The sequence below is a fragment of the Plasmodium knowlesi genome (genome assembly GCF_000006355.2).
Source record: "Plasmodium knowlesi strain H genome assembly, chromosome: 12".
Taxonomy (NCBI): domain Eukaryota; phylum Apicomplexa; class Aconoidasida; order Haemosporida; family Plasmodiidae; genus Plasmodium; species Plasmodium knowlesi.
The window spans coordinates 1,856,523-1,871,377 of record NC_011913.2 but is presented as its reverse complement, the minus strand read 5'-3'; the positions used below and the strand labels follow the sequence as shown (position 1 = coordinate 1,871,377).

General features: G+C 37.7%; 2 protein-coding genes across 3 annotated transcripts; one reads left to right on the top strand and one right to left on the bottom strand.

Annotated features, from left to right (window-relative positions):
• Positions 1-236: 236 nt before the first annotated feature.
• Positions 237-3,425, bottom strand: PKNH_1242200 (cohesin complex subunit, putative; the record flags this gene model as incomplete). The annotated part of the gene is made up of 1 exon (XM_002260436.1): positions 237-3,425. The coding sequence occupies one exon, from the start codon at positions 3,423-3,425 to the stop codon at positions 237-239; it is 3,189 nt and encodes a 1,062-aa protein (XP_002260472.1).
• A 3,193-nt stretch (positions 3,426-6,618) lies between these two features.
• Positions 6,619-14,596, top strand: PKNH_1242000 (the record flags this gene model as incomplete). Of its 2 annotated transcripts, none has more annotated exons than XM_039114183.1 (6): positions 6,619-6,735; positions 6,896-6,943; positions 9,579-9,880; positions 10,012-10,401; positions 10,680-13,023; positions 13,379-14,596. In XM_039114183.1, the coding sequence occupies 6 exons, from the start codon at positions 6,619-6,621 to the stop codon at positions 14,594-14,596; spliced, it is 4,419 nt and encodes a 1,472-aa protein (XP_038969831.1). The 2 variants fall into 2 exon arrangements, with proteins under 2 accessions (XP_038969831.1, XP_038969832.1); XM_039114184.1 differs by lacking the exons at positions 9,579-9,880; positions 10,012-10,401; positions 10,680-13,023; positions 13,379-14,596 and adding exons at positions 7,351-7,593; positions 7,722-8,063; positions 8,271-8,535; positions 8,681-9,033.
• Positions 14,597-14,855: the final 259 nt, after the last annotated feature.

Here is a 14,855-nt window from a genome sequence, read left to right as displayed (position 1 = left end):
AGAAAAATGCAAAGGGGGTTCATACAGAAAGATGAAGATTGGCCTAGGCGCGTTTACTATGTATTTGTTTGTGAACACCTAGGCAAGGCCAAATAGAAGTAGGTAGGACTCTCCCCTCCACCCAGTTCAAAAAAAAAAAAAAAAAAAGTCCGGATCGAAAGAACAACACCAATATTTCCCCGGGAAAAGGTAAAACCCATCTTTAACAGATCAAAATAAACATAATCTGTACTACCTTAGTTGTCTCTTTGACCAATATACTGAATGAAAATGGGCCTGGAGAAATTCTCCCCATAGGAACCCAACTGGTCCGGAAGAATCGGTTTCTGCACTATGTTTATGTACCCCAAATTTGCCAAGTGTAAAGTGATGTAAAACAAAACAGATACTTCATCCCTCGATTGTCTATTCTTCGTAATGAGGTCGAAAAAAATATAGTTAATTTTTGTAGATAAATTCTTGTACACTTCCAGTAAATCCTTGGCAATTAAATCAAAGTCCTGGTTCAGATTTATGTCCACGTCTCCACACTTATCATCCAACACTGAACTCTCATTGTCCTTCATGAAAATATTGGAGAAATCATAATTGGAGTTGATGGACATATCCAAATGGGGGGAAGCAGACGAGGAGGTGAATTCAGAATTCAGTCGGTCATTTAGGAAATTTCCATTCATTTCCAATTCGTCATTTTTCTCTACGCTATTATCCTTCTCCCCATACACTACCAAACTTTTGGGGGACATCTGACTTTCCATGTTCAATCTAGAACCCATGTCGTCCTTAAAAGAGGAGAGGTCATCCTTCATATTCAAATCGTTAATATTAAGGTCATTCAAATTTAGGTCTATGTGCTCATGCTGTGATAAGGACGGATCTATGCTAAACCTATTCTTGTAATCATTCTGGTGATTTTCATTCGGTAGATCAAATTGCATTCCACCAACTTCCTCTCGTACCTCCTCGAAATTCATCATATTGTTGTCACTTCTCATGCTTCCTCCTTCGTGTTCTCCGTCAAAGGATAAGAAGTAATTCGACAGCGTATCGTTTTCGTTGGATGCCATACTATCATCGATATTGTCCAAACATTTTTTTATATTAAAGTGATCAAGCACATTTCTATTTTCATACAAAAAGGATTTGTTACCCACTGAACAGGTTAAATAATTTTCCAGAGTTTTTTTCTTCTTCTCACAATCCTGAGATTCGTATCCAAAATTTATTTCCAACTTGTGCACAGTTCTTATCTTATCGGTATTGTTGTGTAGGAAGAAATGCTGAAAGGATGGATACTCCTTCTGCATCTTCTCATTTATTTCGTTATTTATTGTGTCGATTAGGAAATGCTTGTAGTCTACACTTTCGTTTTTCAACATTCCCTTCATCACCGTATCTTTTATCATATAATTCTTATCAATAATGTGTTTTTCTAGTTTTCTTTTTTTCCCTAGTAGCTGATTCGTGGTGGATCCATTTAAGACAGAACTCACCTCCTTGTCTTTCTCCTTCTCATCGTTCAGAATTATCTGGTTATTTGCAGATTTATCGTTCTCTCCCGTTTTGGAAGTTCCCATTTGTCCTTCGGCTGTCCTGGTCTCCTGATTTCTCTTATCCCCTTCAGATAAAAGCACGCCATCCTCCTCATCCTCATCACGAGCATCCTCGTCTTCATTTTCATCATTCCCATCCAACCCGAGCAATGTGTTGAGCTTTTTAATAAAAGCATCGTCATCCTTCTGATGAAAATAATCAAAATTCTGATACGACTCAAAGTTTAGTGCTCCCAAGTAGGCATCCTTCTTCGACAGATTTCTCTTCTTCTGGGGGGTGAACATGCTACCCATCATGACGTTACTCATCCCATCTAAGTCTCCAAAAGTGTTACGATTTGGAATCCCATGCGCATAAGGACCATAACTATTTCTACCCTCAAAATTATTATTATTCATTGAATTAATGCTCATAAACGGATTCAAATTGTACAGATCATTTCTGTTATGCATAGATCCATTCATGTTATGGTATCTTCCCATGAAATGGCTATTTCCTGGAGATACATTGTTATATGGCATGTTTGGAAAGTCTCTAGATGCGCTTGTCATCCCATTAATGTTGCTAGTTAATTGTTTTCCATCATTTGCGTTTGCCCCATTTCCCTGTACGTTCAAGTTTCCAAAGGGCTCATGAAATGCTTGTCCACCTCCCATACTGGCGAATTCCTTCTGCAGATTCCCCTTCTCTATACCTCCATCGGGATTCACACCAGAATTGTCATCTCTATCCACTCCATCGTTGAACCTCTTTATAGAATTCAATCCCTCACTCCTCTGCACGGAGTTCAACTCCAAGTCGTTAAATTCACCTATCATACTGCCCTTCTCATTCATGGAATTTTCTAAATTTGAAAACATGTTCTTCGGAATCATATTGTTCAATATGGAGTTTTCCAGATTCAAATTATCCATGGGGTTGTGAAACGATTCGGATAGTTCTCTATTCAGATGCAGCCCATCAAAATTGTTCATATGGATGCTATTCCTAGAAATATACGACCCCTCTAACGCCTTCTCCATGTCGTGGTAGTGACTCATACTGCTGTGAACACTACTACGGTTGCTCATGCTTCTATTATTTCCATCCATGTAGTTATTATTAATAGCGTTCTTATCATTGCCATTCTCCGTGTCTTCGTTTTCAGGATCAAAGTTTAGGTAGTTCAGGCCGGAAATCTCCAGAAACATTTCATTATTCATTTCGTTCTCGTTAAACATGTCATTGTAACTGTTGTTCTGTGTTCCCGCAATACTTATCTCATCAGCGTTCAGAGAAAAGCGAGATTTCCTTCCCGTAAAATTATCAATTACGGATGGAATTAGTTCGTTCAAACCAATGGAACCTCTCTTTATATTGAGTGAATTTCTATTTAATCTCTTCTTACTTCCATTTTTGTTACTATCATCTTCGTTGTCTTTTCCTAATTTTCTTCTTTTCGTATCCTTACCAGTCACCATCAAGTCGTTCAATTCATTGTCCTTATTTTTGTACAGAGACAAAATCTTCCTTTTTAGAAAATCATAGTCTTGACCAATAAAATACACCTTCTTCTTGTATATGTTACACACCCCAATGAGCAAGAAGGAAAACGTTTTAATAGTCAAGCTGTTGTTCTCCACTCCTTTTAAAATGTCATCGCAAATCTTACTTAAATCACAGCATACCATAATATTCTTCTTTACTTTGTTCTTATCAAAGTAGGCACTCCATGCGTACCCTAGCGAATTGTTTCTGAAAGAATTTCCATAAATCACCAGTTGGTGATGATTTCCGCTGCTGTGATCATCGTTTCTTTCGTCCCTTTGGATTATGCTCCTGCTCCTTTTAACCCTAGGGTTTAGCGTGTCACCTCTTCTGAGCACATCCATCTCGTTTGAGGGGACATAAAGGTGGTTATTTTGGAAAACCCTTCTCCCGTAACGCGGTTAATTTAGAAAACTCTTTTTCTGCTCGCAGGGGTTTACACATACAAACACGCTTAATATTGTACATAAGTGCATACATTCATGTGTGTGCATGTGCTCGCCCTTTACACTTGCTCAACCCTCTAAGCGAACATAACCAGTAGCCAATATCTCGCCAATTAAAAAAAAAAAAAAATAAAAATAAAAAAAATAAATAAAATGTAAACAGTGGAGAAAAAAAAAAAAAAAATTAAGTACATTCCAAGTGTATGCATAAAATGAACAATTCAACGTAAAAGGAAAAGAAGTCAAATCACGCAAGGTGTACTGCGCACGTGTGAATATTGTGCACATGTGTGTATTGACAAGTTTAAAAAAAAATACTGTATGGAAGGGGCTCCTTAAAAATATTTTCTTTTCAAAATGGGGTTGGTGACACGTAAGATGTCAATTGTGTCAACATGGGCAAAAATAAAAACCTCAGAGTAAATATGCTCCCAAGTGAGCGCTTCCAAACGAGCGGGCAATTTTCCTAGAACAAACTGCCACAAAGCACTTTTTGTTATAATCTTGCCACTCTTCGCAATGTGCACTTTGGGAGAGGGTGCCAAAGGGGAAGCGTGCGAGGGTTCCGCTTGGGTACCAAGTTGTATGCCAATGGTACCAGATTAAAAATTAGAGAAATGAACGAATAAGTAAATAAATATATATATATATATATAATGAAACGCCATAAAATCGACTTCTTAGACACCCACGCAGTTGTGCAGCGCGCTCTGAGTTATTCTCCACCATGAAAATTGTGCAACCAATTGACAATTTATCGTTTAAAAAAAAAAAAAATGCTTTAAGTCAGCTGATTAAAAAGAAAAAAGGTAAATAATGATGTAACTTGATTTATAATAAATTCACTTAAAAAGATGGCTTCATGCAAATAAGCGAGGATGTATAGGTTGTTAAGTAGCTCCTTGAGCACGTGTGCACGAGGGGGGGAGTGCGTTTGCCCGTATGCATGGAACATGCATGGACGTATGCACTTGTGCGCGTATGCAAACGTGCGCCCTGGCATGTGCACCCTATACGCTTGGTCAAACATAAAACACAAAAATTTCACATAATAAAATACAAGCATAGCACAGAAAAAAAAATTGCTAAATTCAAAAAATGTCTATTTTTATTTTTGCCAAATTACCACAGAATTCAAATAAATGTAATGTATTCATAAGAGCGGCGGGTAACATACATGCGCGAAATTTCCCATGTATTGTCTCACGTCTCCGCCAAAAGGACATCTCGCCATTTTATTTTTTTATTTTTTTCTTCAAGTTATTCTTTCAGACATTCCTCAGGTTGGATTAAACGAATAATGCATTGTATTTTTATAAGATATTTTAAAAAGGAGTGACAAATGGCGCAAAAGTGAAGAAAAATGTAAAGCGCCATACGCAAGGGGGTTAAAAAAAAAATAAATAAAAAAATAAAAAAAAAATCGTAAAAAAAAGGGAAATTCTGAAAAAGTTATGCACGGTTCAGATTTTTTTTTTTTAATATACCGATGTTTTAACTTTTTTTTTTTTTTTTTTTTTTTTTTTAAAGCCCAAATGGCTAGTTGCTCTTACCGTCTGCACAAACTTTTTCGTCGTCAAAACGGTTAAGCAGTTTTCCCTCGCTGCGCTTTGGATTAACATCAGAAACGCCAATTCCTTGTTTTCACAATTGTCCTTTTCTTTTTCTTTTTCTTTTTCTTTTTCTTTTTCTTTTTCTTTTTTTTTTTTTTTCCATTGATATCACGCTACTTGTGAAGAAATGGCAGTCTGGCAATTCTCAAAATTCCAGCGCACACACATGATGGAAGATGCTTATTTTGCTTTCCTTATGGAAGTTTTCCCCCAATATAAGAAAAATATAACTAGCTCCAATTCGGAGTGTTTCAAACGCTTATGTGTTTATCCTCCAATAGAAGGAAGCAGCGCATGCCATATGGGTGGTGTGTCCTCTTCTTTTCGCACAGAATACTACACCCTTTTCGTAGCAATTTTTTCATTTGGTTTGTTAAGAGAGCTACAAAAAAAAAAAAAAAAAAAAACAGAAATCGCCTTTCATTGAGCCCAGAAGGTTTAAAATTATCACGTAACAATTTCACGGGTTATAATAATTCGGCCATGGGGAGGACAGAATTTATCTCCTCCGGGGCGACAAATTACACCTTGGTAACTTTCTTTACATCACGTAGGTTCACCCCAATTGTAACCGTTCTTGTCAACTTTGCTGCGTTTGTATTACTATCTTGGAATTTTTTTTTTTTTTACTTTTTTTAAAATTTCACCACCAATCCACGCGTCATTATACCCCTTTTAAACGGTTCTCATAATTTGTGGGCAAAAAGAAATTTACGCGATTTACACGTGTTGGTAGTTTTCTTTTCCTTCTTCATGCACCATTGTGGCCGCGATGGCGTGCATCCCACTGTGATATGTACGACAGGAATTCGAATTTTTATCAGAATTATTTGCTAACCCTTTCTACACTGTGATTCTGTACTCGGTCAACATTTAAAATAATTGAAGTTCAAACCTGTTTGCTTCTTCCCCCAATGTTATTTTTTCGCCACACAAGGGGAAGAGCTATAAATTTGTACATAGGGACATATAAACGCAAATAAAGTCGAAATGGTAGAACGCATTTTCTCAAACAATACATGATGCATATTCCCACATTTGATAAGTTAACAAAAATGAGCATGTGTTTGAAGAACCACTTTTCAACGCTCCAATGTAGCCCAAAAAATAGCTGCGTTGGCATACGCCTTCTCCTGTGAACCCCTAGGCTCACAATAACTCTCCAACCAGTGAAGAAAAAAAAAAAAAAAAAACACTATTGTGTATTATTTAACCAAATAGTAATCACAAAATATGTCGTTCTGCACACCCACAAATAGGGGGAAAACAAAATAAAAAAAAAAAAAAAAAAAAAAAAAAAAACATGTTAAGCATACGTAGGAGCATTTCCGAATCCAACACTCTCATTCTCCCCAACACCAATGAACTTCACCCATTGTAACGTATACATGACAAAATAAAACACCCTATGTAACTTTGCCATATAAACTTGTTCATTTTGCCCTTTTAGCTAGTAAACACGGAGAATACACCAAAAAATGATAAAAATAGATGGAATAATTTTACTTTACCTTTCTGTGCTCAATTTGGTGTGTTGTCTTAATAGCAACTTGAGTAAAAGCGCCTACATCTTGTACACTCCGAAGTCGACGAAGGTAACAGTTGTTCTTATTCGGATCTATACACACACACACACACACACACACATTAACGTTTACACAGGCACGTTTACATAAACATATCCCTTTGTACACAGCGTACATACACAATTAGAACACGTTAGATAGGAAAGCTACGCTTCTTCCCCTTTTTCAGAGGTACAAGGCTCCCTTCAGAAGATGGAATAGCCCACAGAACAATAACGTACTAAAAAAAAAAAAAATATATATATATATGTATATATATAAAGTGCGCCGATTGAGACATTTCTGTCAAACGACGTAACTGAAAAAGGAAAGTTGCCCTCCCCCCCCAAATGATACTTTGCATGTTTGTTTAGTGAAATGTAACATTCTCTATCCGCATGTAGCCATGTGCAAACGTTCTTGGTAACCACCTATATAAGTGCATACATGTGTAATATTCATCCCTGACGTTGCATAACTCTCATCATCGTGTGAGCACCACATCACGCCGCTCCGACACAACCGCTTCTCCCGTGAAGACACCTTAAAAAAAACTACGCCCATTTTCAATGACCCACTGATTAAGCATGCATCAATTTTATGTCCATTAAAAACGCACTATTTATTTCGAACTCCAAAAATTAGAATCAGAATGAGAATTTGAGCAATTTAACTAAGGAGCAAAAATCAACTGAAGATGTGTACAACGAAAATGTGGCAAGACAGTCCAACCTAAAAAATTTTGCAAAAGATATAAACGACAATGTCTACATCGAAACGAATAGGAGGGAGAGGAGGATAAAGAGGAATAAGCACTTGCGCTCCTTATACAGTAACAATAGCATCCGGATGTCAAACTTTATTTATCCGATGTTCATTCATGAAGAGGTATATAAAAATGCATTCGCAAAAAGAGAGGGAAGAGCGCCCTTCTTTGTTATCGCGCCATATCTGTACTACTCTCCTGTGAACTCTTCTCATGTAAACACATTTCCTTTATAATATCCACTACGTAGGACACTCCAAAGAAGACAACTCAGCTGGATGGAATTTACACCTATAGCATAGATGGAATCATGAAAGAAATCGAAGAATGCTTACAACTAAATATTCACCACTTTATGTTTTTTCCCGTTGTGAAGGAAGAAAATAAAACAACATACTGCTCAGAATGTTATAATGAAAGTAGTTTCTTCTGTAACGCGATAAATAAAATAAAACAGAAATTTAAAAATGAAGTTGTGATTTACGTTGACGTGGCTCTGGATCCATACAACATATACGGGCATGATGGAATATATGACGAACAACAGGGGGAAATACTCAACGACGTTACCGTGCACACGCTGGTGAAGCAGGTAATTCATACATAATTGGGTAGAACTTCTCCTCATTTTAGTTTTTTTTTTTTTTTTTTCTATTCTTTCTATATATCTTTTGATGACCTACCTCCTATTTATGTGCTTGTACGTTACATTTGGCAGTGGGAACAGCAACTCCTACCGCGCAAACGATCGGAAAGCATTATTATAGTTTCTCCTCCCGTTTTTGCTCTCCTTTCGTAGTCTCTATGCCTAGCCAAGTGCGGCGCCGACGTAGTTTGCCCTAGCGATTCCATGGACAACAGAATTGAACAAATTAGGAAAAACCTAGATTTTCACAACTTCAGAAATGTACTAATATTGTCCTACACGTGCAAATATTCGTCATGCCTGTATAAGCCATTTAGATCCATCCTGAATTCCAATATTCACAAAAACGTGATTAAAAATAAGCAGTCCTATCAGCACGACTTTAATACGTACTACGACCTCAACCATGTGGAGAAACGTAATAATCGAATAATAGGCACAAATACATTGAGTACTATGCACATATGTACATATATGTGTGTTTCCACCGTTTTGCTAATAAAATGAATTTTTTTTTTTTTTTTTTTTTTCTACATTTTGTGTATTCTTCTTTTCCCCTGCAGACATCGCCGAAGGGGCCGATATCCTCATGGTCAAACCGTCGTTATTTTACCTAGACGTGATCAGTCGCATCAGAAGCAGAATGGCCAAACATGCCCAAGTCCCATTGGCAGTTTACAACGTTTCTGGTGAATACATGATGATCAAAAATTACGTCAAACATTTGAATGCACACATAAATTATGAAAATGAAATTTTAACGGAGCTATTTAAAAGTTACCTAAGATCCGGGGCAAATATAATTATCAGCTATTTTGCAAAGCAGTTTGGTTTGTACCTCAAAAATCTCTATAACCGTAATGTTGACAAAGAAGACGATTTGAATAGCAATTTTAATATTGAATTGACGCTATAAATGGGTATATTCTTCATGGCCCAATTATTTTCTCCAAAAAAAAAAAAAAAAGAATTCATTTTATTTCAAGAAAATATTCTTATCCGTATGGGAACGGAATGTGTATCACGCGGTCGAGTGAATTTCAGATGTTTGTTTGTGAGACGTGTTAACTTTTTTTTTTTTTTTTTTTTTTTTTTTTTTCTGCCTAATTCGTGCTACGATTTGGCACGTTTAGACAATTTATGCGTTTTTCCTTCTCCCACACGTTTATCATGTTCACCTGGGGGCACCTTCCCATATTTTTTTCCTCTCTGCTTGCATATATTATGACACCAATTTAAAGAGAATTCAACGTTTGTTCATGGAATGAGAGAGTGTACCATCCGTTTTCCATTTGGGGCGGTTTCAAATGGGGCGTGTTTGGGCGACAGGAGAGAAACAAATATAGGGTGTTCCTTCCGTTAACCATACATGTGTACAAAACGCTCCCGTCCTTGCACCCACCGACATACCTTACACCCGCAGCCCTCATCTCTACGCACCACCTTCAACCCCAACTGCAGACGAACGAACTAAAAGAAGACGATGATTTAATCAAGTACGAACTCCCCAACCGCCTGACCAACATCATCTACAAAAAAAGAAAAAACAAAAATAAAAAAATGTACATTTTAAATAACGAAAAACACATCATATTACCTTCTCACAAAATTTCAAATGAATACAAGAATTACACAAATCCAATTGACTACAATTACGAGGAGATGCATGTGTACATGGAAGTGAACACTGGCAGTGTGAATGAAAAGAAAAATCAGCAAGGGATAAGTCACCTCTGTGAGCATGTCTCCTACATGGGTTCAAAGTAAGGCATTTGTTATCATGCTTTATATATTTTGCGTGTGTGATTTCTCAAAGAAGCAAGTTTTTTTTTCATACCCAACACTTTGATGATATGAACATTCGCACTTTACTCTTTTTTACCACCCCGCGCAGAAATCGAAAAAATATTATAGACAAAAATATTCGGACGAATGCATACACCGATTTTCACCACATCGTCTTCTACATAAGCGTGAGCCTGAACAAAGAACTATACAAAGAAAACTCCCTAGCCCACTTCCAGTACGAAAATGTCGTAGAAAATGTTAGGCAAGATCAAATTGAAGATTACGATATTTACACAGTAGACGAATTTAACTACAAGCATGCCATCCTCTCCAACTGCATCGACACCATGGTGGAAGTACTAAAAGGAGAAACACAATTCAACAGGGAACGAATTATTAAGGAGAAGAAGGCAATTTTTTCAGAATACAGTATTATCAACACGGTGGAATATAAAATGAATTCAGACATAATTAAAACGTTGCACAAGGAAAACAGGTGCGTCACGCTGTTGGCATTCCCTCCACTTTTTGCTTACCCCGTCACTTACCCCGTCACTTACCCCGTCACTTACCCCGTCACTTACCCCGTCACTTACCCCGTCACTTACCCCGTCACTTACCCCGTCACTTACCCCGTCACTTACCCCGTCACTTATTTTGTCACTCATTTCTTCACTCATTTCGTCACTTATGTCGTTGCTTATGCCCTCGCTTTGGCCGCTTCTTACGTTGTCGCTTCACTGACTGTTCCCCTTACAACTACCCCCACCGCAGACTGAGCCACCGACTTCCCATCGGGAAGCTGGAGCTGCTAAAGAGGTACGAACCCAAGGACATCAAAAAATACTTTGACCTTTTCTTCAGAACGGAAAATGTCAACCTGTACATCTACGGAGATGTCAACGTGGACATAGCTCGAAAATTGGTGAGCGAAAAATTTCAGGACATTAAGAAGGAGGATCTAACACCGGACGACATTAAATACCTGGCCATTCTAAATGACAACACTTTGCGATCGAGAAATAAAAACCTACCCGCAATTGTCCATATGTATGGAGCTGATTATTCAGTAAAGGGCGAACCGGAAAATGGCTCTTTAAATGGACCAGACAGTAAAATGGATGAAGTGTGTGGAGGGGAATATGTCATAGGAGGTACCGACACGGGAAAAGAGAAGGTACACACAAATATAGATAGCACACCGGGCGATAAGAAAGACGCACCCAAAAATGTTGAAAACGGTTCCAACAATCCCCCCCTGGACGAAGAATACCCAGATGACAACATCCTCGACGCACGCAAACTGAACGAATTCCGAAACAAATTTCAAAACGAAGCCATGAGCGAGCTGAAATTTAGGGCCTACCTCAGCGAAAAGTACAAACCAAATTTGGAAGAAGAAAAAATTCTGAACAAGTCAGGTAAAAAAGGAAACCTCACAACAGATTTTGAAATTATAAAATATTCTTTAAATAATGTCAACATAAATATACTGATGAAGGAGGAAATAAAAAGCATTCGAACGATGGAGGATTACAGAAATTATGTCATGAAGGATGTTATGTTTTATTGTTTGTCTTTCCGTTTTAACGTGTACAAGAGAGATTTATTTAACAGCATAGATATTAATGAGTACACAAATATTAACGAAGGAGCCACCATCAGAACGGTGGAAATAAAGACGACGACAAAGTCGTTCGCGGAAGCTGTGAAAGCTTTTTATAATTTCATTAAAAGTTTGCTAGCCCACGGATTTAGCAATGATGAGTTACAAAATTATCGGGCCAACGAGATTCAGTACGAGGATGTAGGTGGAGGCAGCGGCGAAGGCGATTCCAGCTCAGCCAGTGGCGGAGGAACAAAACAGATGAAGCTCGTGCACCCAGAGAAGGAAGAGGAAGAACAAATCTTGGAAACCCGAATGAACGAAATGTACACAGATGAAATACAGAAAATTATCGACTACAATTCTTGCAAACATGTTTACCTTAATGAGAAGAGGGAAAAAAAACTTAAGCGGGAAATTTTTGATAATTTAAAAATAGAACAAGTTAATTCCTTTGCCAAAAATTATTTTCAATATTTGTTTAACATATTCAAGGAGCATACGAATTTTAAGCCTAACTGTGTTATTATCCATGTTCCACACTTAGATTTCAATTCTTTCGACAAGGATCAAGTGAAGAAGCTGTTCCTAGACAACATCAATTCGGTATCCGACGTTCCAAACTTTTCATTAAGCTTTCAGAACACATTACTATCACATAAATATGTATATGAAAATATCACAAAAAATTTGCACATGGCTAGGTACGTTAATTCCAGGGCGGAACACCCACCCAGGGAAGACATATTCACGGGCATCCTTCACAAGATCAGTCAGGTGAAAAGGGACGAGCAGCCCCTTCTGTGCGTCCTCACTGGTGTGAACAAACTAGACAAGAATGGCACCGCACCCCTCGTGTACACTGCGCCCAATTTTCCCCTCTTCCGAACGTGCTATGACTTCGATGCGGAGAACAATGTGGGACGAGTCAAGCATGGGAAGGACGCCCCCCAGGGCACACACCTAAGGCACCCTACGCAGGGAAAAGAGCATATCAAACTGGATGAACCTCTCACCCAGCTGACCATCCGAGAAACCGAGGGCAGAGTCAACCTGAAAAAATACGTGCAGGTGGAGAGAAACCAAAGAGAAGTCGAAAACTACCAACTGGCAAATGGCATCAAAGTGAATTTATACAAAACACAAATAGACAAAAAAAACATATACCTCAGATTAATCATACCACATAATGACATATTGAAAAAAAAAAAAAAAAACGTCTTCCCCTTATTATTCTCAGTTATATGTCTATTCGAGGGAGGAGAAATAGAAAACATCAGTCGTGAAAACGTCGAAATTCATTGTAGCAATAGGAGCATAAATATATGCATCGATATTAATGACGAATATTTTTTTATCGATATTTATACGTATAATAAACACGAAAATATGAATTCAGCCTTTTCCATACTTAACAATATTTTATTGCAAACACGGATTGAAGAGTCTGCCCTTAACAGGGTCGTGGACAAACTACGGAAGGATTTCTACGAATATAAGAACAATCTCCAGGTAAGAATTTTCCCGCCGGCGGATCCACAGCGCTCCGTCCGCGTGGCGTCGCCATTGTCATATTTGCACCACATACTTATACCACATACTTATACCACATACTTATACCACATACTTATACCACATACTTATACCACATACTTATACCACATACTTATACCACATACTTATACCACATACTTATACCACATACTTATACCACATACTTATACCACATACTTATACCACATACTTATACCACATACTTATACCACATACTTATACCACATACTTATACCACATACTTATACCACATACTTATACCACATTTTGTTGCCAAATTTTACGCGACTTCTGCTCCCCCCCCCCTTTGCAGTCCTTCCTCCTGGGACAAACCATCTCTTACCTCTCCGATGGAGCGATGGGCTACCAAAACTTTGACCTGCGGGAAGCCGAAGAAATGTCTCTGGAAAAGGTGCAGAAGATGCTAAAGCACCTGTTTAGCAACCCCTCCCTGCTTGAGCTTACCGTTGTAGGAGACATATCCGATTTTGTGCACTACTACGTGATGCATTACATTGGAACGCTTCCATTTAAAAGAGAGGAGGAACCCCTGAATGGAAACGAAATAGCAGTGGAAGGAGTAATTTCCCAACAGGTGAATTCCCCTGGTGATGAAAACAACCCAACGTACAACGACACGCACAACGGAAGGGACCCCCTACAAGATGAGTACTCCCTCCTGTGCCCACTTCAAAACTTCGAACAAAAAATAAAACAAGCCACCTACGTGTATTTAAAAGAAAAAGAAGATCACGCCGTTTTCCTCCTCATCGGAAAGAGTGCCAACCACTTTGGCTTCCTCTCCAATGGGGTGCACATATCGCTATACTTACTACAATTTCTAAAACAGGTTCTATATCATGAAATGGAAGATGAAAATGTAGAAAAAAACACCACAAGTGAAGGACTCACACAACTTGTAAATCACATCAACATAGAAAAATACAAAAAGGAAGACATCACCGAATTAATTACAAACAAAAAAAAATTATATACCAACCCATTATTTTTCAATGCAGTATCATACATCATTCAGTACATACTGAATAGTAAATTATTTCACTATTTAAGAGAAAAAAAAGAATTAACTTATGATTCTTCCTTTGAATTTATAAATTATGAAAAATATTTTGCAGGATTTTTTACCTTACTTGTTCAGACAAATCCCAAAGATTTAAAAATTATAAAAAATGAAGTTCTTTCTAGTTTTGAAAATTTTACAAAAAATTTTTATAACTACTCTGATTACTTAATAGAAAATGCCAAATTATCTTATTTAAATAAAAAAACAAAAGATTTGAAATTTTTTGTCGATAAAATTTCAGGCATGCAATTAACCCATTTCCCATTAAAGTATAAAAATAATTTACTCCTCAGGGATAATCTTATCCTAAGTAAAATCGAAAAGATAGACATCCTCTTGGCCGTATATGTCCTCTTTAATCAGACCTCAAGTTATCACATATCCTGTGGAATTGCATCTCCGAAGGATATTTGGGCGAAAGTTTACAGAAACATAAATGAGTTGTAAAGAAATCGTGGCCTCTATTCAGGTTCAACTTGCTCAACTGGCTATCAACCTGGACGGTCCTACTGCAACATAGTAGTGTAATTTTTTTTTTTTTTTTTAACCCACCTGCATATTTCCCCATCTGTATTGTGTACAGATGTCTGGTCATAATTCCCTTCTATGCGTATATGTCACCACAGAGATGTTCACCTTTGTTGTGCGTGTATGCCCATTGATGCACTTGGATATGCGTCAACACACTTCTGTCGAGTGTGCACCG